Source organism: Vollenhovia emeryi, unplaced genomic scaffold, assembly GCF_000949405.1.
Source record: "Vollenhovia emeryi isolate VEMERY1.0 unplaced genomic scaffold, V.emery_V1.0 DF939143.1, whole genome shotgun sequence".
Lineage (NCBI taxonomy): Eukaryota > Metazoa > Arthropoda > Insecta > Hymenoptera > Formicidae > Vollenhovia > Vollenhovia emeryi.
The window spans coordinates 2,193,617-2,215,686 of record NW_011967223.1 but is presented as its reverse complement, the minus strand read 5'-3'; the positions used below and the strand labels follow the sequence as shown (position 1 = coordinate 2,215,686).

Here is a 22,070-nt window from a genome sequence, read left to right as displayed (position 1 = left end):
GGATTCCGACTCGCGAAACGATTCTCACCGGATGTATAGCTCGTAAAATGTCTTTCTCCGGTTTTAAAACTATTAAAATTTTCTCCAAAATTTCACGATCTACCGAAGTCTCTCTTCGAGATTTTGAAACGCTGAATAGTGTATACGATCGTTTTGTTTTCTTACTTTTCAACGACAATTCATTATATCTGGGAAAACAGGAAAAATGAAAGTTACCACGAAATTACCGTGAAATATTATTCTGCTATTTTAACTGCGGTATACAAAAGATTGAAAAAGATACCTCTCGATTTCACCAAACGATCCTTTAACATGTGCGGTTTGTGTAAAACCTGCGCAAGGATAGGTCCGTTGCGTCCCAGGCTGAGAATTTGGACAAGAGACAAAAAAAAATAGTAAATTATGAGATGGGAAGGATATTCTGTAGACTTTTTCCTGTAACGATATTTGAGTCGTAATTAGGGATCCTCGTGGTTTTGGGACCCTTGTAAAAGTGAAAAGAAACGGACGTGACTAACGCCGAATTCCAGGATTAGCGAACAGTCCTCCGCATTTTCTTCGTTTGCTTATGAAATAGGCAAAGATCATATTATTTACGTTCTCATTCTGAAGTTCAAGATAACGAAATTTTAATTTTCTCTAAACTAAACTATTTTTTTAACTGACTGTTCTCAAGGTGGTATCTTGTGTCATAAACACAATCTCCGTAGATTTTCGCTTTTCGGGGGAACAATTTGATACAATTTTTCTCCCGAATGCAATTTTTCATTTGCCTGAGAGCTCCAGAGGCGAAATGTTAAGAATCGAAAGAATTTATAAGAGAGGACATGGGTATTTGTTAATCCAACGTCTTGGTTCATGAATTATACAGTCACGTTTAGATCTTTAGCCCGTTTCAGAAGTTAGGAAAGTAGCCGGTCAGTATTTTTACACTCGACGAGCGTATTTCGTCCATTCACTATTGTGCTGCGGCGGATGGACGTTCAGTCGCACGGGACGAGATCGAAAGATCGAGGTATTGATCGTAAGCGGCTTGGTCTTGGGGCTCCTCCTTTGTGTCCACGATCGGCTATTGGCTACGCTTGTAAGTTCACACCTTGGCATAATCGGTGTGTCCCGACGAGCACATTTGGCAACTATTACGGCCGTGACACTTACACCCCACAGTACAGCCTTTCTTTCATCCGACGACCATTCAAAATACCTATACACACCACGGGAACGAGTGCCCTACGAGCCTAGATCATTGTCATATTTCACCTTGTTTCTCACTATCCGTCACATCTTATTTTACCTTGTTAATATGACAAGACAACGGAAATAAATACAGTGAATAGGATTAGTAACACTGAAAAAAACGATCTCGCAACTGCAGCAAACATTTTCTAGGTACGAAAAAATAACTATGATATATAAATGAATAGCCAATATTGCGAAATCGCATATGGTTTGTATTTCAATTTAAATAACAGAAACAGACTTTCTATCTAAACTGCCATTACGGAAAAGCGAAATTTCTAATGATTCAATTACTGATATACAGTAATTTTCTAGTAATTTCTAATGATGTAATTACTGATATACAGTAATTTTCTAGTAATTGTTTCGTTACTTTTTCGTAAGAGTGTTAGCGAATGTTAGGAAGAAAAGTCTTTCTGTGGCGCCCATCCATTATAACGTTTGATTGTGACACATAGACAGTTAGATTCCTTACAAAGATTGTTCTAGCTACGGTGCCGAAATTTATTTTTATCCAATGTGAATGATAAATATTTGGCCATGGAACCTAAACTTTCCAGAATGGTCAAATTTCAAAAAACTCTTATAAAGTTGAGCCATACGAAATAAAGGAGACACAACAGTTCGGTGCTATACGTATTTATTCTCAAATACGACTGACTGATATAGAGCGAACGCTCGCGAGGCCCGTGGCCCCCTTCCACCCCCATCTCCCTATCTCACTCTCCGTGTCGCACGCTCTCGTGCGATAAATAATAAACATAAAGTTGTTTAAAATGCCACGTTGTCCCACGATTACATAATTTTCAGGGTAAATTTTAAAAGAAAATCCGTGTAGGAATCTACCTGTGTTAGTAAGATATTTTTTGAGTGAATAGTTTCATCAGGCGTTAGAGCTTAGAAACTTCAAACCAATTATTTCACCGAGTAACTTTGACACGCGGTGCGCGAACAAAGTCTCTCGCTCTTCTTATATATATATATTTATAAATAAAAAATGAAGTTTCCCTTTTAGTAACAAATCGTTGCGTTATATGTAAATGTGTAACGGGTGGGGTAACGAGAGGTCCTGATTTACTATTTAAATCCTCATCCCGCGAGAAACTTGTCGAACTCTTACGTGCGAAAAGCCTTCTGCTTTTCTTTAGCTGTCCGCACGCACTCGCTCGCTCATTCACGCACTAACACGCGCGCATTAACGCGTGTGTAGTGTGCAGCTCGTATATGGGGGGTTCCATAATATAAGTTCATCGCGGGCGCGCTGATGCGTACGTAATCCCGTGGTGCTTACCGATAGCATCACCAGGGTTTTATTTTCATTATTCATTTGTTCGGCCTCTCCCCATAGACGGGCCCGGAGAGCTTACACGTATAACCCCATGTTTCTACGTCGGTTTAATCAGATAAAACCCTGCCGGCGAAAATCGGCGGGCGCTCCGCGGCATGCGGCGGCCGTTTTCGGTCGACGCGACGCGCAAAACGTGCGTTTGGACACGGGCCGTAAGTGCAATACGGTTTAACGTGTAACGAAGACAGATGTCCGTTACGTATATTGATATGGTAAGACCCTGTCACGCGTGTCGTCAGGCATCGTCGATGAGTCGCTGAAGAGGGTCGCGTCAATTATTTGGCGACAACGCTGTTGCGAGATGCGGTTGGCGCATAAATTGAAAATTTCTCATTAAATTCTATGTAATCAAAATCATCCCGCATGTCTACTGCATCGTATAATATCCTATTATCGAACGTGCGAAATAAAGCTCTTTCTCGCGATCGATAATTATTCGTTGATTACGTTAATTGATTCGGTGTGATATTAAGCGCGATATTTATGCGGGGACTTGAAAGTAATTGTTGCTGTATATCATGCGGTATAACGCGTGCGAAAGTTACCTGTTTACGGGTGTACGCTCGCAGCCCGTGGTTTTTTTCCGCGTATACACGCCGCGGGACTTCATCAAATTCTTTAATTACCGAGTGAAGGATGATGTAGGAAGCGTGAGAGTCGCCGCCGGAAGGGCGGGAGAGAAGAAGCGAGGAGAAATAAGAGGAACGTAATTAAGGGATTAGCTTAGTTAATGCAGACGCTGGCTTAACGAATCGTAATGTAGAGGGCTGTTACAAAAATATGTTTCGCCGAGCGCCAAGTCGGCCGCGCTTGATTAACGAAGTGCATGTCTCGGGAAATTTTCCTGTTGTTCAGAAAAACTTACGTTCACGTGTACGTATATATATATATATTAAAAAAGGGTAAAACCACATGCGTGCACCACGCTTACATCGGTACGGCGTGCGGAGCGCCTTGATAAATGGTGATTAAATTAGAAGCATGCTTCATGCATGAGACATATTTTTCATATATTAAAACATTAATATTTTATTAAATAGAGGAAAGTCCCCTGTTATGAGATAGGATTCTTATGTGTGCGATAATAGGCTTCCAACGTCCAAATGCAATCACAAATTTTTTTTCGCAACGATTACACGATCCAACAACCAATTTTCCACTAAACAGATTTCACTCCAGGGGCAATAAATTCATGATGGAACCAACAGACGATGCCTATTAATTTAGCGGAAACTCCGCTGTATCGTATTAGGAGCCTATCTCATAATAGGGGACTTTCCTCTGAATGTAGTTCGCGATATCTGTTACAATTTGAGCGAGGTAAAAATTGAATTTGACACGGTCTGTTGGTGCTGGATCTACTCGACAAAATGCTTATACAAATCCGTTTGGTTCTCAAGCGCAGAGGGATATTGGTTGTCCCTAGGTGTCGATATATATCGCTTGGCTAAATACTCGGGAGCGAGTATCCCCGGGCCGTCATCGGGCACGAGCAATATCGCCCACGCTGTTTTTCCAACAAGACGCCACTGCAGCGGTTATCCGGGCGTCTTAAGACCCGGGGATAGAATCTTCTCCGCGGGCCCGAAACACGATATTCCCCGACATGGTCTGCCCACGTGTTTCGCATTGACCGTTAAAATTCGCCTCCGCACGCTCTCGCGATCTGTCTCGTGTGCTGGTAGGCGGTGTATTATTTTTCCACCGGCTCTCGCCAAATTGGCTTGCACGGAATCTCGAATTACGGACATTCGACACCGTGAGGAGCGTAGAACCTCTATCGTTCGTTCATTCCTCCTCCCCCTCCCGGCATCGAAATCTACCCCTCGTTCCCCGTGGTCCATGCCCGCTCTCCGGTACGGTACGGTGGAAAAAATATTCCGCAATGTTCAATCGCTTTACTCGCACTCCGGCTGGAAAATGGTGCGGAGTTCTCGCCAGTTCAAATTGATGTTCCGGTGTATAAAAAGATATACCGTACGTGTTCGGAGAGCAGCGATGTTTTTCTCGTTAATAGAGACTGAATTAAGTCCGAGACAAATGTGATTTTTCAGATAAACCGAGCTAATACGTGAAATAGTGGTGCAAACCGCTGCGTATAAAGAAACATTTTTTTTAATTGAAACTTTTACGGGAATTTTGGTACAATTCAAAATCGTGTTATGTCTTTTAAAAAGCAACGAAACTTCCTATCCGGGCAGTTACGCAAATTCCTTCGCAACGACAAGATAATAAAAAGATAATTGAACAATAAAAAGAAAGTATAAAGGGAAACAAATAAATTTATAGCGATGAAGTGATGTCAGGAACAAACAGGTAGATTCTACGTGTGGTTCGCGTATGCGGGAAAAAAGGCGTGTCGCTGTAGAATTAAGTGGAGAAGCGCATACTTACGGGCGTGTAAACCCAACGTGGAGAGTTATTGTAATCGCGGGCTTCCGTTCGACGGGAGGCGCGGCGCATCTCCTCCTCAGTGATTTCTTGCACTCCTCTCTTTGCGTGTTGTGACTCCCCCGGTAATACGACATCCTCGCCCGTGGGGGGGGGGCTCTCTCTTTCTGCTCGGGCGTAACCCAATAGGTTCTCCCATAGGAAGATCATACTTCGATACAAAGGCTGATCGCTACATCGCACGCGATCACGGTACACGTCACGTAAACTGACGATCTTCATAGCACCATTTGCTGGCTCATCGCATAACACGCCAATATTGCGCCCCTTCTTGGAACGGAACGCGTTACGCCCTACACTTTAACGTTTCATCAACGACCGGTATATCGGCCAGTGCATACTGGAAAGATCTGACGGGACGTGAGCGGGATCGTCGTCATTGTGACGCAACAACGGATCGTTACGTTGAAATAAGCATTAACGTAGACCGCGAGCGTGATTAAGAATATTTCTCTTTGATGTACCGTACGGGTTATATGGGCCATCGGTGAGCCCACAAAGCGTAATTTCCTTCTTACGTTTCGCGGTAGACTCGAGAGGTTTTAGGCCTCGATTATTAATAAATCTGTTTTCTAGAGCGAACGATACTCGAGAAATATCTTTTATTATTTTTCGAAGACGGTAACGTCGGGGCTCGCATTCAGGGTTGACTTCGACTGTGAAAAAGGCTCCTTTTGCCCGTCAATCGGAAGGTTACCGGCAACGGAACCCGTTCTGGCGGAATCTCGTAGCATTTCAATTAGTTGCGTGCGCGTTTCTCAAGATGCCACGCACGATAATTCGTGCGTACGGCCACGCGTTGCCGCGTCGTTACGCGGAAGAGAGGATCTTGCCGTCATTCAGGGCAAATGAGCCATTGCGTTCTTTGTATCCGCTTTTCTTTTGTGCCACGGCAACGGACGCGCCGCGTGGAACAAAGGTAAAGGGGTTTTCAAAACGTGCCGATTCTTACCGACAGAAAAAAGGAGGCACGGACGTTTTATTCGACCACAGAAGTTTCAGTTTTTATTGTCGGACACTGGGAATTGCACTTCGAGTACTCGAACAGTTGATCATTCGAGTTCACGAGGCATGGGAGATCGATCATAATTCACTTTGATATGTTACGCGACAATTCGTCTTCTATCGGCATAGAAATCAGCTCCGAGACTGATTGCAATTTTCAATAATTTCAATCTTATCCTTACAAATATTTTACATGTTTCAAAGGAATCCCCGATAGGAAAATATTTAGCAAATTATGTGACGAAATCTGGATGAAACTTGGAATGCTGCACTGAAAAAATTTCTGGTTGAATATGGACGAATCAGATAATTCCTTTAGGATTTACCAGAATTCCTGTAATCCTACAGAAATTCTGGTAAATCCTAAAGGAATTCTGGTAAATCCTAAAGGAATTATCTGATTCGTCCATATTCAACCAGAAATTTTTTTCAGTGTGGATTATGCGTACCTACATATTTCGAACAACGTATGCAGAGATGGAGAACTTTTATCAAATATTGATAAATATTTGCACAATGCATTTCTAAATAATAAGTCAACAAAACAGCTGCGTTTTGGCGAATCACCTTAATGCGATCATTGTGAAATTTTCTTCTTTTAAATAATGCAATTATTACACAATACTTGAGACATTTTCCTACCGAAGACCTGATTTTCACATCATTTACTTAAATCAACTTTTGTTCCTATTTACATCCTGCGAACCGACATATTCCGTCAATGTGAAAAAAAATAACAGGGCAATCTTCTGGGACGACTTCCGCGTGTGGTTATCGCAATTACGCTACGTTATTACAAAGTAACCGTTACAACAAAGCTTTTCGAAAAAAAAGTCTCGCTGAAACGTCTGCTGTTAGCCCGACGATTTTCCCGTCCACTCGTCTGTGTTGTTCTTTCTCTTTCCAATTTCAATTTGGCTTCATTCTTCGTTGCGCTCGTGCGTCTCGGACTCCGCCAATATTCGGACCAGATCATTGTTCGACTCCACGACGTTTTTGTACGTGACGGTATCCCCGTTCCTTCCCTTGAAGCCCCAGTGGCTTATTGGCCGTTTGAGGAGAACCAAGACCGCGGCGACGATCACGGCCACGATCAATATCGAGAGGCCCGTCCATAGGACCGGATAGATGACCGACGAGTCGTACTCGCATTGCAGCTCGTAGCTCGGTATTTCAGCCAGGAGCTTGGCATGGTGCCGGTCCGGCGCGAGGCATCTGTCATACAAGTTTAACAAAGTGCTCGATTATATTCGCGGGATTTTTCAGCGATAAAATATAGTTAGAAATTCGGCGGCAGTTACAATATTCCCGTCTTTTTCCATCACCTTGAGATAAGGGACTTGATAATATATCGTTATAAAAGGATCGAATTTATCATTAACAAAATGTTCTCGTGATAATAGGAATTTCTCTTGACGTGGAAATTCTCGAGACATCTAAAGAGATAAAGCCGAAGCTTGACGAACAGTGCGTGACCACGAGTATTGCCGCCATATAATTTTACAACATATTTTTATCAACAAGTAGACGAGACATTTACGATATTTTTTTAAAGAAATATTACAAAAATAAAGTCTCGCGAAATAAATTCAGGAAAGCGGATATTCAAAACTTTAATTTGTTGTGCTCTTAATCGATATCGGCAGCGACTCGTACCAGCTGAGAGTAACGTCTTCGTCGATATCTTACCTAATGTCCCGACTAAGGTTCCTGGTCGAATTCAACAGGCCAATCCATTCGAGCTTGCAGTCGCACTTCCAAGGATTGTTCTCCAATTCGACAACGGGTGTCCGTTGCATCAAGGGACGTAGCTCGACACCCAGGGTCTCCAGAGCGCAATCTTTTATCGAAAGGCGCTGCAATCGTGGCAGCACGATGCCGATCTGCGACCAAAGGCCAAGCTGGGTCAGCTGTTTGCAACCGATCAACGATAACGTCTCTAGGCTGGTCAGGTTCTCGAGATCGTTGAGCGCCAGCGATGTCAAGTTCGGCATGTGGTTCAGCCGCAGTTCTCGTAACTGCGGTAGATACAAGTTTTCGAGGCTTATCACTTGCGTGCCGGACAAGTCCAACTTCTGTACATTTATCGGTAAGAGAGGTATCGCGCTGATTGGGTTCCAGGATAGGTCCAAAGTCGACAAGTTCGTCAAGGTTTTGAAGAAATCCGGCGAAAAGTACGGCGCGGATACGTTTCTCAAGTCGAGGTGTTTCAATGCCCTTAAAGTCCAAAACGCGCCTTCGTGTATCCCATCCCCTATGGGATTACAGGACAAAGACAAATACTCGAGAATCTGAAAGAAAATTTCCCGAATTGTGTGATTTATCTTGTAGAAATAAATGTGTGCGAAGCGGTAAAAATACAGGGTCTGTTTCCGGCGGTCAATTCTGTATCTTACGCTATAGTAAAAATGCTAAAAGTGAGTAGTTTCGTCTCTTTCTAACTGTCCCCTTAAAAAAGAGACAAAGCCGCTCATTTTTAGCATTTTCACTATGTTGCAAGATACAGAATTGTGACCCCTGGGCTGAGAATGACAGGTTTCTTCACGGATAATGAGAATATTCCAAAAGGTTTCCTTAGAAGAAGATTAGAAATTTCCATAAAGTTACCGTTAGGTGTTGCAACATGGTCTCGTTGACGACAGTGAGCTTGTTGAAGGAAAGATCTAGTATCTTCAGTTTCGGTATCCGGTCGTTGAGAGCATTATCGTCGATGTATTCCAGTTTATTGTGGCTCACGTTTAGCGCTTGCAGATTGTATTCCTCCTTGCACAGGAAGAAAAATCGCTGAAGGTGATTCTGAGACAGGTCCAGCGTTCTCAGCGTCTCCAGATTGGTAGAGCAGTCCAGAAAACTGTCGAATTCGTTCCCCCTCAGATTGAGGTCTGTCACTTCCCGCAGATTGATCAGCGTCTGCACTCTCACGAAGAAATCCTCCTTCTTCAGTTTCCGAAATGAGAGGTCGATCTGCAACGCAAACCCCCTTTTATTTACCCGAACACGCGAGCGTTCAAAACGGGACTTGAAACAATATTGAAATCAACATCTCGTTAGTTTAATAAAGTTTCGCACACATGTTTATGTCGAAAATAAGAAACGGTAGAGACTTTCACGAAATATAATTTTAGAATGCGAGTTTACATCGCGAGAAGATAATTGTTCCCGCGAGAAAAGGACGAAATTTAAGAAAGCGATAAACTGATGATACTTGACCGGAAACTGATATTCGTGACACAAATGACAGAAGTATCGTCGGACGTCCCGGAAAATTGTGAAACGTTCGCTCACGAACCACTCATCTAATTCAAAATCCCGAAAGAATTTCGTTACTACCGCGAAATTAAAAATCAACCCACCGCTTTCGCCGAGACGAGCGAAACAACGATGACGAGAAACGTGTACGATCCGAACCACATCGTGCCAGGTGACGGTTATCTAGACTAGGCGATTTTTAGAGCGATCCGATCTCCCGATGCACCCGATCGATTACCGATCGACTGATCGCACCAGGACCACGTAGCGCGAACTATGCTTCCCGCACCGCGATCCGATGGAATGGCAACGAATTCATCCGCGGCACTCTCAGATTGCAGTGCCGAATTAAGAGGGGGGTAGAAGAGCTAATTGCATTGTTAAGCACTTTGATCGGCAACACACACGCCTCTGGCTAATTCGCGTTGCTCCGAAACGGCGATTTTCCACTTTTCCGACGTGAATTTTCCTCGCTATCTGATCTGGAAATTGTAGCATCACATTAATAAAATATCGATAGAGATGTTTTCACTTTGCATTCCAGTACAACTCGATAACGAAATTCCACGAGTATGTAATTCAGTTGACGTGGCTCAAGTTACATCTAGCTACATTTACCTGTGATTCGTTGGTAGCTATAAATCAATATAAAGGTTTGAACATGATCGAATTCACGTATACTGACAAATGTATTTTTTTTTTAAATAAAGTGAAGCAGTCGGCGCCGCGCGACAGTCGCAGCGTTAATTTAATCCGTCCCCGGTCAGAAGTTCAGAATCGCCGAGGCTAACGCACCGCTCTCTCCGATAAACCGGCGATTACGCGAGTCGCGCTCACCGTAAATTCGTCCCGGTCCTCGGTTAGCGATTGTTTTTTTCCGCCACAATTAATCGCGCATATTTTTTCAATTATTGAACGTCGATATCTCCGCGCTCGTGAGATTTATGGAGCGTTAGAATGTGACGAGTTAACGTTACCGCTCGCGATGAGACTCACGCCCGACAAACGTTAACATATCTACCCTGCCATGCTTCGGAGAATAAAAATACAGGCTAAGAGCGATAAACCTCGCTCTCCGTTGCCGCGCGCCTAACGGCGATAATGTTGCTCATGCATCTCATCGCAATTAACGTCGCAATTATCGGTGTAAAATTATGCGTTATTTTCAAAGCTGTATAATCTTAAAGATTAGATGTTATTCTTTAAAGATTAAAAGCTGATTATAAATTAATCTATGCATAAATATTATTTTTAGAGCGTCACAATTATGAAGATAAAAATTTGTGATAATAAAAGTATGCATTATTATTAAGTTTCACGTTTAGACATAATTAATTATTAGGTTAATATTGCAGTCTTGAGAAATTAATTCAGGTGAAGAGATAAAGTGTAAACTGCGTGTTAATATTTTATTTATCAACATTAAAAACAGAGAAATTGCAACATTGAATAAATCTCAGGATATGTGGTGGAAAAGTTTTTTAACATTGCGAATATCGGCCCAACTCGGTGAGAAATCAATCGTGTGAAAGTAACATAAACAAAAAACTCATTAAGAGCCAGACGTTTGTTCACAGAGCTATATCTTTTTTCGCACTCGCTGCGATTAATTGTAGCTGCATATGCGCGATACAGCAGCAATAAATATAGTTTCGAACGTACGCTGCGATAACAGAGGCAAGAATAGTCGTTCACTTTTTCGGAGTTTGCGGGGTGCTGGTGGCCTTGAAAACTAGCGGATTCGATACTCGAAATATGCTAGGCAACATTGTGGCTAATGTTCCAAACACCTCCTCCGACATTCCCTGTAAACGATAACAACGATATCAGCGTGAGCGTAATCTTTTTCCTTCTTACATTTCGACGGCAGATTACGGTTATCGCGGGACTCACTTTCGGTACGAGAAACTGCAGATTTTTCAACTCGGCTCCACCCCAAGAGGCCATCTCGATCATGAAGCCTTTCACGCACTTGAAGACTAGCTCGGCCCGTTTTGTGCACCAAGCGACCGTCATATCCTACGGCGGCACGTTGATGTAGACGTTATTTGTATTTTTCACCTAATTATCTAAAAATTATCCGCCTGAATTATCCAAGCGATAGGTTACCTCTGACATTTCGTGAACGAGCAGCACGGGTATTGTCAATGTCGTCACATCGTTGCAACACGCCGTCTTTAAAATGTTTCGCAATCCCAGAATAGCGGGATGTCTCGAATTGATATCGCCTAAAATTAATATCGTGCATTTAACTCTGTATTACGCGGAAAATTTATAACTGCAATTATTTACCGGATCTCAGGGAATCATTCACTACCATGTGGAAGACCACGTGAACTTGCGCCAGATTAGAATGCCTCGTGATAAAAACATCGCCTGTTTGCAGGCTCTTGCTCGTCGTGGATTTTTTCGCCTGCAAACAACACGTATACCTTGCATGTCGCTATATTGTCAATCGTTTGTCAAATTAAACTTTTCATACTAATGCCTACATGAGGATCGCTTCCTTCCCGATAGTGCGAAAGCCTCCAGGCAACCGCGTCCTTCACATCATCCCGAATCTTTTCCAATTGCTCATCGATAGGCAGAAAATGGAATTCCGTGGTTAATTGACATATCGAGCATAATTCTGCAATGGTACAGTATATAATCAAGTTTATAAGAAATGTATAATGCATTAGTAATAAAATAATTTAAAAATTATTGCCGTAATTTATTAGAGTGTAGAAAGTACCTTTCGTTATTCCAGAATAACTGCCTAAATGATTGTCGCTTAGGAGGACTAATCCACAGAGATCGTTCGAGTAGAGTCCTAATGCTGTTTGCAATCTTTGCGGCGTTGGATCCATCCTAAATTTAATATGTTTTAATATATTTTAATATATTTGTGCAATCGGTAAAGGGGAAAAATGTACGTTGTTAGAGATATTAAAACATTGATTCACAATGCTTTGATGAAAATTATTAGACGTACCCGGACTCGCTATTTTTCGTACGACAAAAATCAAGTACGTCTCCCGTCAGTATGCGTATGTTGTGCATTTGTTTCATCTGTGATCCCAAATGTATGGTGAAGCTCTCTTCTAACAGGGGATAATCTGTCGTTTGCTTCTCCTCGCTATGAACGAATTTGTCTAAAGCCGGACGCAACGGCGGCTGCGGCACCATAGGTGAACCCCTATGTCGTGAGAACACACAATACATTTCCCTTTTGTCTCGATGAGTTTTTAATTTTCTCGCTATAAACTAATTATCGAAGCGCGAAAAAGAAAACCTACATTGGCGTGGATACCATACTGGTCTGTTGCTCCTCGAGCAGCCTCATGATCCAATTTCGGTACTGCCGTCGTTGATCTAATCGTAAAGCGTCAATTTTGGATCCCCAATAACCCTGCATTAGGCTTTGCTCCTCGAAGTGACGACCAGCCATGGCGTTTATGGACTTTTCGGTAGATCCTGCTTCGAGGGCCTCAACGGCAACGCGCATCTCGTTAGTTTGTCTGAAATTTGAACGTACAATTATTCTTCCTGTAAATTGATATTTCCTTCGTCTATTACTTATCTTTTCATCAAAATAAGATAGATAAGAGAAATAAACAGACTGTCAGATTTCTAAGTGGAAAATTTATATTTCTTATATAACTTGGTACTTTTCATAATTGATATTTTTTGAATATATACAAGAGAAATAAAAAAAGAACTAACTTTTGCGTGAGAGCTTCATAGCAGGTATCTCTTTCTTCAATTACTTCAGTCACATCCCTTCCAAATTTATGTTCTGCTTGCAAAATTGGTTCTAAAGACGGAGAATGCACTAATCTGTGATATGCCGCAGCAAACAATTCCTCATCTGTGGTCCCAATGGGATCGGAATATTCTACTGTCTTCTGCTTGTATATTTTCTCCCAATTCTTAATTATGTCTTCTAAATCCAAACTGCCCGCTTTGGCAGCCTCGATCAGCCTCTCCGCCTTTTCGTCATGAAACTGTAGAGTAAGCTCCTTGATATTACGTTGCAAGGCTTCCAATAAATCCGATTCCACGTAACATGGTAGTTTGAACGATGACATTATACGATGCATCAACTCTTTTATGGAGCCGTGATACGGTATTTTTAACGGAATTTCCAATGTGTATTCTTGATCCGTGGTACATGTTGGAAACTTGTAGACGAACGTTTTCTCAACGTATTCCTCTTCTGTATTATTCATCTTCTGCTTTATTCGTCTTTAATAATATTTGTTTATTTATTACTTATTGATTTCTTTATTTGTCATATTTCTGAATTTTGTAATAAACTTATATTTATGAGAAGTAGATACGCAAAATGATACATCCTAAGTAGTACAGTGAAGCAATCGTATGGTTAATAACCGCGATTAGAGTAATAAATTCTACATAATTAGCTCTTATCGACATGTACACAGATATTACAAGACATGAAAAGAAGTACATTTATCCCGCCAAGGTCAGCTTTCACAACATTCGGGTTAAGAGGGCAAAGATAATTCTCAGTAGCAGCTTTCGATTATGTTTATTGTCTATATTTATTTCAAGGATAGCGGCAGCCAATTATTTTTTAATTCACTACAAATTTGAACGCCTGCCTAGTACCCTCGAATACTATCTAAATCGAATCAACGTGATAATATGCTTGTCATGTTAGAAAATTTTTTAAATATCAGCAGAACGTAAGCATCGCGTACTTTTGCTATTCGAAATGACAGTTTTTTTTATCAGGATAATTTATTTTTCAATTTTAGTTCAAACACATACGTTGTCGAGTGCGAATTTTTAATTATAATTTTAACGATAAAATAGAGCAAAATTTCTTTTTATATGTTTAGATATTCGATTGCTTCTGCTTTATCGATTTACGAGGGCGCTAGTACGAGCTGTGGTGTAAACATAATAAACATCAAAATGTTGACCACCGCACAGTAAACAAGCTCATGCCACTGATTTAGTTTACTCCGTAGATTAATTCAGACAAATACCTATAATTTATTGAAATAATAATATGTCAAAATTTATAGTCGAATCAGAATTACTTCTTTAAATAGATTTCTTACATATGTAATAAAGGAAGAAAATTAAAAAAATTTGAGAAAGTTATAAACTATATATCCTACAATAATTGAAAGAATATTTCCACAAACGTCTTGGATAAGATGCTCCATTATAATTTGTCTGTCAGGAAAAAAGGAATAGTCTTTGCAGAAAACCAAAAAAATTAAGTAAGATTGCGCCTTAGTAAGAGAGAGGTCCAAGTTTAAACCCTGGCTGAGGTAAATTTTTCGCAATAAATTTAGAAATTAAAATCATTTAGACACTAACATTCTCTCTGGGCTCTTATATCCTTGTTTAAAGTAAGATTAATTTAAAGGGACAACCCAAAAATAGAGTTTAGATAACAAAAGACGAAGAGAGTGACTCTAGAGAGTTTAGATATTTTACTTTTCAGATACTGTCACAATGTTGTCGACGGTATGCTGAATGCTCTATTGGCTTCGGTTAATTTATTATTTTTACATTTATACATTTTGTCTCTTTCAAGACTCTTTCTATCCAGTTTTTAATCATTTAATAAACATTTCCCCCTTTTTTAAACAAATTAATACTATAAAAATAAAGAAGAGTAGATTTACGCTATGTTAACGGGTGTAAGTTCACGTACTTACTCATGACGCTCGTTATACTACTAACATTGATACGTTTTATCCAATTATTGTGTATTTCGATCAACTTTCTGTCAATTTGTTAACGAACATAACCTCAGTTACCTTGCACACACAGGGATTTCTCGCACGATCATCGGACAGATGATGTGATTTGACACGATTCTTTTAAATATAGATATTTTATGTTAATTTAAAATAGCTACCGTTTTTTTCTCACGTCTTTCTGGTAATTTTGTGAACACACTATCTACTATCAACAATATTTTAACGCCCTATCCCCCTTGCCTTCACCGCCCATCCTCCTCTTTTTCTCTTTCCCTCTCTCTATCTCTTCATCATAACTGATGATTGCGTTCAGAAAACACATTAAGATCGGCTTTATGGAAAGTGGATCTGATTGGCGAGTCTATAAGAATGCACTAGAGTATTACATTATCATCTACATTAATCCAATCTAATCTATTGCTTTGTATTGAACAACTAAAGTTACTAATTTTATCTATATTAATGAAACAATACAAAGTAAATAAATTAAAATAAATTTGCTAAAACAATATATTTAACATTGCATAAAACAATAAAAACGGTGATATCTTTAAAATAGCATATTTAAGATGAAAATCATAGCGTGCTTCCTTATCGCCAGACTCTGATTAGAGAGTCTCTAGTCTCGTTCTGTCACGCGTGCCGTTCGACTCCCGCCCGGTCCTCTATCGTCACTGTTCCCTTGGCCGTTTTCCGATACCGTGCGAAATTCCGCGCGCCCCCTTCGACGACCCGTGAGCGCTCGCCTTAAGGCCTGTGTTCACGGCGCTAGTCCCCGTCACGGTCCAAGTTCCCAAGTTCTTGTTCTGAGAAATGTGTAGCCAATCAACTATTCGCTCACACAACCGGAAAGAAACGTATTTTTAAATAACTACTATATGCAATCATTTGTATTCCGTATGAAAATGTTTAAAGTGTAATTTAAAAGATTTGTGAGTCATTCGTTTATTTGTAACTACCGAAACAACACGGATGTCTAAAGGACGACTTAAAAACGTCTTACAATTAGACGTCATTTAGCCGAGGAATAGAACAATTAAACAAAATTTTTATATAGAATCGGTTGTATTTTGCATGAAGAATTATGAAGTGTGATTAAAGTTTTTTGTGAGCGACCCAGATAATATTAATTAAATATTTATTAATTTAAAAGTTAGCCAAAATTATTTAAACATTTTCTTTTGTACAAGATTGCTCTATTTGCATCGGATAATCATTACGATCGCATTCTTGTAAAAATAAAGAATGCATTTTTATAAATGAAATAATGCGTCTTTTAGATTTGATTTAAAACGTTATCCGATTAAAACAAATTAACCTTGTAGAGGCCCTTTACCACCCCCGCCGATTCCAGTCGAAAGATTAATTCACAATTTCCATTTCGAAACAAAATCAATTTTATTTTCGGAATTAATCAACAATATCTTGGGACAAAATCAATTTTCTCGAAATTGATTAATAATGCCTCATAAACTAATGATCCGAGATAAGCGATTCTTATCTCGTTAGAAGCGCTGAAATCTTAGCTTTCCAACGAGACCAAGATCATCTTGCTACGATTTTTCTGTGCGAAGATATGGACGATTATATCGACTCGTGATCTCGATCTCGGGACAAAATCAAATTTATTTTTGTAATTAATTAATGAAATCTCGTAAACTAATTATACGAGATAAGTGATTTTTATCTCGTTAGAAGCGCTGAAATCTTAGCTTTCCAGTGAGACCAGGATCATCTTCTTACCATTTTTCTGTGCGAAGATATGGGCGATTATATCGACTCGCGATCTTAATCCCGAGACAGCAGCAGCAGCAGACGACGCGTATGTATATGCGGCGTCTCGCGCGGTGCCTGGCGCGGCGGTGTTTACTGTCGAACACGTGTGTCTCGTATGTTTTTATGCCAGTTTTTTGGAGACGTAGTACGCCCGCGTACTACTCGCGTAAAATTCGCGCGGCCTTCATTCATGAATGGTGCGCGCGCGCCCGATTTTTAAAACGCTATAACTCGGCGAAAAATCAACGCAGCGACACGAGCCAAAAACCAATCTTCTTCGTTTGGCATCCCGCAGATGTCTACATTGAGTACGTATGCCCTCATCATGAAACGTATATACGGCAGTGGAATAAAAAGTAAAATGCTGAAATATAAATTCTACGTATAAGTGCTAAATATAAAAATTTGTTTACCACCACATTTGCAGGTACTCTTTTTACCGATAAAATTTGTAATACATTGTTCTCGATAAACTTGGTTGTCTATATATTTTATTATATTGACTCGTGCCGTGTGCATTTTTCTGGTTATAAATGAAATGATGCCTGTCTTTTAGATTTGAATTAAATTTTTATGCGATAAAGACAGACTAATTTGTAGAGGCCCTCCACCACTCCCGCTAAATTCTTATCGGCGGTCCTCTTTTGTTTGCAATAAAATTGTGTTTTTATATTTTATAATTTGATTTTTTCACAATTTATTTTGAAATATATATAAAAATATAAAAAGAGAGGAAAGTTACATAGCGAAACTAAAATCATAGGGTGCTTTCCAGCAACATACACAGGCGACACTGTGTAATACAGTGAATCGCTTTATCTTTATTGTTTGCCATTATTAAATATGAATAAAATAATTCTCTGTATTATGCTGTATCAATCTGTGTCTCTTGCTGGAAAGCACCCATAATATATGTGTAATAAAAATATGTACAATATGATATAAAATTGCATATGAACATGTGATATGCTTACAATAATACATACATAACTCTTACAATGTAAAGTATTAATAGAAAATGTTACACGGTGCTACACATGTGGCTGTGCCTATTGTATAACATTTTTTATTAATGTGCAAACGAAAAATAAAATTACAAGGGTAAATTTATAGATTAATAATATTACATATTATTAATATTACATGTTTAAAATAATAAATGATAAAAATGTAAAAATAATTATTGCAAAGTAAAGAAGACCGCTGAGAAAAATTCGGCGGAGGTGGTGGAAGGTCTCTACAAGTTGGTCTGTTTGCTCACATAACGAAAAATCAATAACATTTCATGCACGTAGCACGGAACACAATCAAAACGTGCATATCTGTGTTATTCGCTTAGTCCAAACGTGGCCATTGGCTACGTAGTTTATGTCCACGTTTTCGATGTCCACAGAGGACGTATCGCGTTCGAGGATCACTCTTGACTAAACATGGCGGACAACTCTGTTGGCCAGACTCTGATTAGAGGTTCTCTACAGGAACACCAGGCCGTGACAGCTATAAAGAACAGACCCAATGGTGTAAGTGCACGCCGCACAGGCGGCACAGGCGAGTTTGGGCGCCATATTGATTACATGCCGCGTTCTTTGCGGAGATTGAGTATTTTGCAGTGATAAATATAAACGACTTCTGAACGATGCTGGACCACAAGCAGACGGAAGAGCTGACGGATCACGAAGCCGAGTTGTATGACCGGCAACTTCGTCTGTGGGGCTTGGACTCGCAAAAACGGTAAATCTCGTACATAACCTGACTCTTAAAGATACCGGCGTTTTACGAAATTGCGAATTACGAATACGATACAAGTGATACGGCTATAAAAAGATTCTTGGAATAGACGTGGTTTGTCTTTCTTCGCTATTTCCTAGTTGCATGCATGCTTTACATACATGTATACTTCATAATGTACATCTACAGAATTATTTTGGCGTAGTTTGTGCAGAACTTTTGTTAGTTGAAACACCATTGTTTTCTTGACTGTTCTCTATACTGGTCACAGATTGCGAGCTGCGAAAGTTCTCTTGATAGGACTGGATGGCTTCGGGGCGGAAATTGCTAAGAATGTTATTCTAGCTGGAGTTAAGAGTGTTACGTTTTTGGACCATAGAAGTGTAACTGAGCTAGACAGATGCTCGCAGTTCTTTATACCTAAAGAAGATATTGGAAAGAATGTAAATGTTAAATGGCAGATTGCGTATTATCTCGTTGCGCAAGTAATCGTGCACTGAAATAATTATATACTTACAGAAAGCTGAAGCGTCATTGCTGCGAGCGCAGAACCTGAATCCCATGGTTAATATTAGCGCAGACTCGGGCAAGGTTGACGATAAGCCTGACGAATATTTTGGGCAGTTTGATGTGGTGTGTGCCATGCACTGTACTATCACACAGCTGAAAAGAGTCAATAGAGCGTGCAGAAATCAAAAGGTCAAATTCTTTGCCGGGGATGTGTGGGGCGCAATTGGTTATGTATTCATAGACTTGCAGGAACACGAATATGTAGAGTGCGTATATATTTATTTATGAATTTGATGAACGTAGAGAAAAGTTCTCTATTATGAGATAGAACTCAATATGAGATAGTAGGTTTCCAACGTCCAAATTCAATCACAACTTTTTTTTTCGTAATGATTACACGATCTAAGAATCAATTTGCCACTAAATAGATTTCACTCCAAGAGCAATAAATTCATGGTGAAACCAACTGATGATGCCAATTAATTTAGTAGAAACTCTGCTATCTCACATTAGGAGGATCTACCTCATAATAGGGGACTGGTCTCTATTAAGAACGGATCTGTCATAAATGAATCGTGGGAAATCTTCCAGGGATGTGCCGAAAACAAAGAAAGTGATAATACTGAAAGAAAGTGGCGAACCCGTGGGCAAAGAAAAGATTGAAACCATGATAGTTAATGAAAAGCGCACGGATAATTTTGTACCGTTTGAGTTTATTCTAAATGCTCCAAAAACGTCTTTAGTTAGGGAGGAAGAAATCTACTATATGATGCTAAGTATGTAAAGTAAGAACATTTTAAAGTAAGAATTCACACTAGAGGATATTCTAGGTAGTAACTTTTTTTTCTAGTACTGCTGAATTACCGCGAAAAATATGGCGAAGACCCAATGCCTAGTGAAAGAGGTTGTGAGAACCTGAAAAATGAAGCTTCTGTAATTATTAAAAAATATGAGTTGGGGGACAAGATAGACCACCTAGTGGAGTATGTATGATACATTTGGCATGTAAATCAATCAACCAAAAAATTTATATCTATAACAATATTTTTGTGACCGCAGAAGCGATTTGTATGCGCAACTCAGTCCAGTTTGCTCTATCGTCGGTGGCGTAATGGCTCAAGAAATTATCAAGGCGGCATCGCAGAAACATGCTCCACTCAATAATTTATTTACATTTAATCCAGCCACATCATGCGGAGTTATTTTGAAATTGGGTTATTAAACGTGTGTAGAGCTGAGTATACTAAAAATTTTCTACTTTAATACTCTGTGATACATTGAATATTATGTTTCCCTATTTATCCCTCCTTTTTGTACGTAAAATATTACAAGAATATATTTTGTCACCACTTATTTTAAAAATAAAATTTCTTTCCTCACATGGTAATAATTACTATTATGAATTTAATATCCATTGCGTCACACATGCACACATTTATTTTATCTGTCTAATGTATTTTATACGTGAGTACAGAAAATACGAAATGCTTTGCGCACGTATATGACTCACTTCCGTCAAGGCAATTTCAAGCTCGCTTTGTGGATTTTTTCCGTGCGCTGTCGGGTGGAAAACGCGTCGCGAAACGTAAAACGGGGATTGAAAAATTGAAAGGGGAGCCGCGATTAGGGTATGCCTCGTTATGCTTTATCGGCTCACCGATATTATTTTCAAGGGAATATATTCCACACGTGCGCATCCTATTTTCCCGAAATTTTCGTGGAAACTTATAATTTGCTTTCGCGATCGTTTAATTCGTACGGATATGTACGGTATTGTAAAAAATTTTATCGCGCAGTAATGGCAATGACATGATACATTAATCTGCCTTCGGTATGAATTATTACTGTATCATTTACTTTCACTGCTTTCCTTTATGCAAGATTACACATATTCGACAAAGTACGCGGGCATACATGTGTGTTACGTTATTTTGCACACATGTACACGCGCGCGGGCAAAGTGATTGATTCGATCTTCAACTCGGAATTATGATGTATCGTCTTTTCCCGTGTATACGATGTCGTTGCGCATCGAGGCTATCACCGCGGTATGTAAATGCAAGGGTAGGCATGTAAACCGCTTCGCTCGACTCTCCCGTCGCAGGTATACATGACGTGTTTCTTAACGATGCGGCCACGTGCGTTCACGGCTGTCGAATTATCTCGCGCGACGTTTTATTTCGTGCTCGTCGGGAAACCATTAGCCGGGACGCGACACGTAAACGCTCCTCTAATTTGACATTTTGTTGGCATAAGATGCTAACGCGAGCGGCGACCATCGGAGGGTTGATGGTAGTTCGTGACGGATTTGCCGTCGCATTTCGACGGGCGCGGCGAATCGCATCGACTGGCGATTCATGTAAATTTAATAGTATGACGTCGCTTGAAATTCGCGATCACCGCGTCGAATTTACTTCGTTCTATCGGGATTAGGTAGACCCTTTAATTTCTCATTAATGCAGCTTCACGCGGATTACTCGAGAAATTGGATTACGATATGATGGATTACATCGGCCGTTTGTTTCATTTAAAGAGTTATCTGATATGTCAAAGTGAACGATGTATCTCCATTCGCTTCTTCGTACAGAGTTTTATTACGAATTCAACAACGACGCGTGCTTTCCGGCGGAAAGCATTCGTTCGACGTGTATCACGAGTTTTATGCGGAAATGCATAAAGTACTGTTAAAAAATATACAAGTACGTTCACGGTTTATGTGATCGCGTGATTATTATCTGACTCTAAGCGGAGTAGGAGACGTAGTGGTACTCCCGGTGACTCATGCAAGGAATTTACTGAGGCTACCGTCGTTATACATACCCCCTGTGGAATCGATATGACACGTACACCTTCAGGAATGCTAGACAAACTAGAGTCTCCCCACAGCACATTATGATTTCACTTATATTCCCAAGTTATAACTTATTTGCGTTTTAAGCGCTTCACGTTCTACAGTAATTGCCTTACAGTTAATTGCGTGATATAACAGAATTGTTTACATTACGCAATTTATTATCTGTATTAACTATATTATATAT

General features: G+C 40.0%; 4 protein-coding genes across 8 annotated transcripts in view; 2 read left to right on the top strand and 2 right to left on the bottom strand.

Annotated features, from left to right (window-relative positions):
* LOC105566686 overlaps positions 1-22,070 on the top strand; it is a 141,206-nt gene that overhangs the window by 36,648 nt on the left and 82,488 nt on the right. The window contains exon 3 of one of the 3 annotated variants that reach the window (XM_012020891.1): positions 18,188-18,316. The exons of the other annotated variants lie outside the window; for them this stretch is intronic. Coding sequence (XP_011876281.1) covers positions 18,188-18,218 — 31 coding nt within the window. The 3' untranslated portion in view covers positions 18,219-18,316. Of the gene's footprint in view, positions 1-18,187; positions 18,317-22,070 lie in introns of those variants that run through there. 3 annotated transcript variants of the gene reach the window in all.
* LOC105566687 (SUMO-activating enzyme subunit 1) lies at positions 820-20,385 on the top strand. The gene is made up of 7 exons (XM_012020892.1): positions 820-831; positions 18,343-18,525; positions 18,794-18,965; positions 19,042-19,298; positions 19,624-19,808; positions 19,883-20,015; positions 20,092-20,385. Exons 2-7 carry the CDS (start codon positions 18,431-18,433, stop codon positions 20,252-20,254), a joined length of 1,005 nt encoding a protein of 334 aa, XP_011876282.1. The 5' UTR covers positions 820-831; positions 18,343-18,430; the 3' UTR covers positions 20,255-20,385.
* LOC105566683 (leucine-rich repeat neuronal protein 1-like) lies at positions 6,484-10,310 on the bottom strand. The gene is made up of 5 exons (XM_012020885.1): positions 9,911-10,310; positions 9,397-9,774; positions 8,651-9,007; positions 7,733-8,334; positions 6,484-7,258 (listed from the first exon to the last, which is right to left on the bottom strand). The coding sequence occupies exons 2-5, from the start codon at positions 9,454-9,456 to the stop codon at positions 6,964-6,966; spliced, it is 1,314 nt and encodes a 437-aa protein (XP_011876275.1). The 5' UTR covers positions 9,457-9,774; positions 9,911-10,310; the 3' UTR covers positions 6,484-6,963.
* LOC105566684 (protein C12orf4 homolog) lies at positions 10,685-15,309 on the bottom strand. 3 transcript variants are annotated; one of them, XM_012020886.1, is made up of 10 exons: positions 15,076-15,309; positions 12,998-13,519; positions 12,571-12,792; positions 12,267-12,470; positions 12,027-12,142; positions 11,785-11,921; positions 11,585-11,705; positions 11,402-11,520; positions 11,186-11,311; positions 10,685-11,097 (listed from the first exon to the last, which is right to left on the bottom strand). In XM_012020886.1, the coding sequence occupies exons 1-10, from the start codon at positions 15,105-15,107 to the stop codon at positions 10,984-10,986; spliced, it is 1,713 nt and encodes a 570-aa protein (XP_011876276.1). In that variant the 5' UTR covers positions 15,108-15,309; the 3' UTR covers positions 10,685-10,983. The 3 variants fall into 3 exon arrangements, with proteins under 3 accessions (XP_011876276.1, XP_011876277.1, XP_011876278.1); XM_012020887.1 differs by having other exon boundaries at positions 15,177-15,309; XM_012020888.1 differs by lacking the exon at positions 15,076-15,309 and adding an exon at positions 14,974-15,057.

Bases quoted from the DNA above. Each gene is read 5' to 3' on its own strand.
- LOC105566683 (XM_012020885.1), bottom strand. From the start codon at position 9,456: ATGTGGTTCGGATCGTACACGTTTCTCGTCATCGTTGTTTCGCTCGTC. The intron at 9,008-9,396 runs GTGGGTTGATTT...TTTGCGTTGCAG, and splicing joins CGCTCGTCTCGGCGAAAGCG to ATCGACCTCTCATTTCGGAA. The intron at 8,335-8,650 runs GTAACTTTATGG...ATTTTCTTTCAG, and splicing joins CCATGTTGCAACACCTAACG to ATTCTCGAGTATTTGTCTTT.
- LOC105566684 (XM_012020886.1), bottom strand. From the start codon at position 15,107: ATGATCGTGCGAGAAATCCCTGTGTGTGCAAG. The intron at 12,143-12,266 runs GTACGTCTAATA...TATTAAATTTAG, and splicing joins ACGAAAAATAGCGAGTCCGG to GATGGATCCAACGCCGCAAA. The intron at 11,098-11,185 runs GTGAGTCCCGCG...TATCGTTTACAG, and splicing joins TGCAGTTTCTCGTACCGAAA to GGAATGTCGGAGGAGGTGTT.
- LOC105566687 (XM_012020892.1), top strand. From the start codon at position 18,431: ATGCTGGACCACAAGCAGACGGAAGAGCTGACGGATCACGAAGCCGAG. The intron at 18,526-18,793 runs GTAAATCTCGTA...TACTGGTCACAG, and splicing joins GGCTTGGACTCGCAAAAACG to ATTGCGAGCTGCGAAAGTTC. The intron at 20,016-20,091 runs GTATGTATGATA...TTGTGACCGCAG, and splicing joins AAGATAGACCACCTAGTGGA to AAGCGATTTGTATGCGCAAC.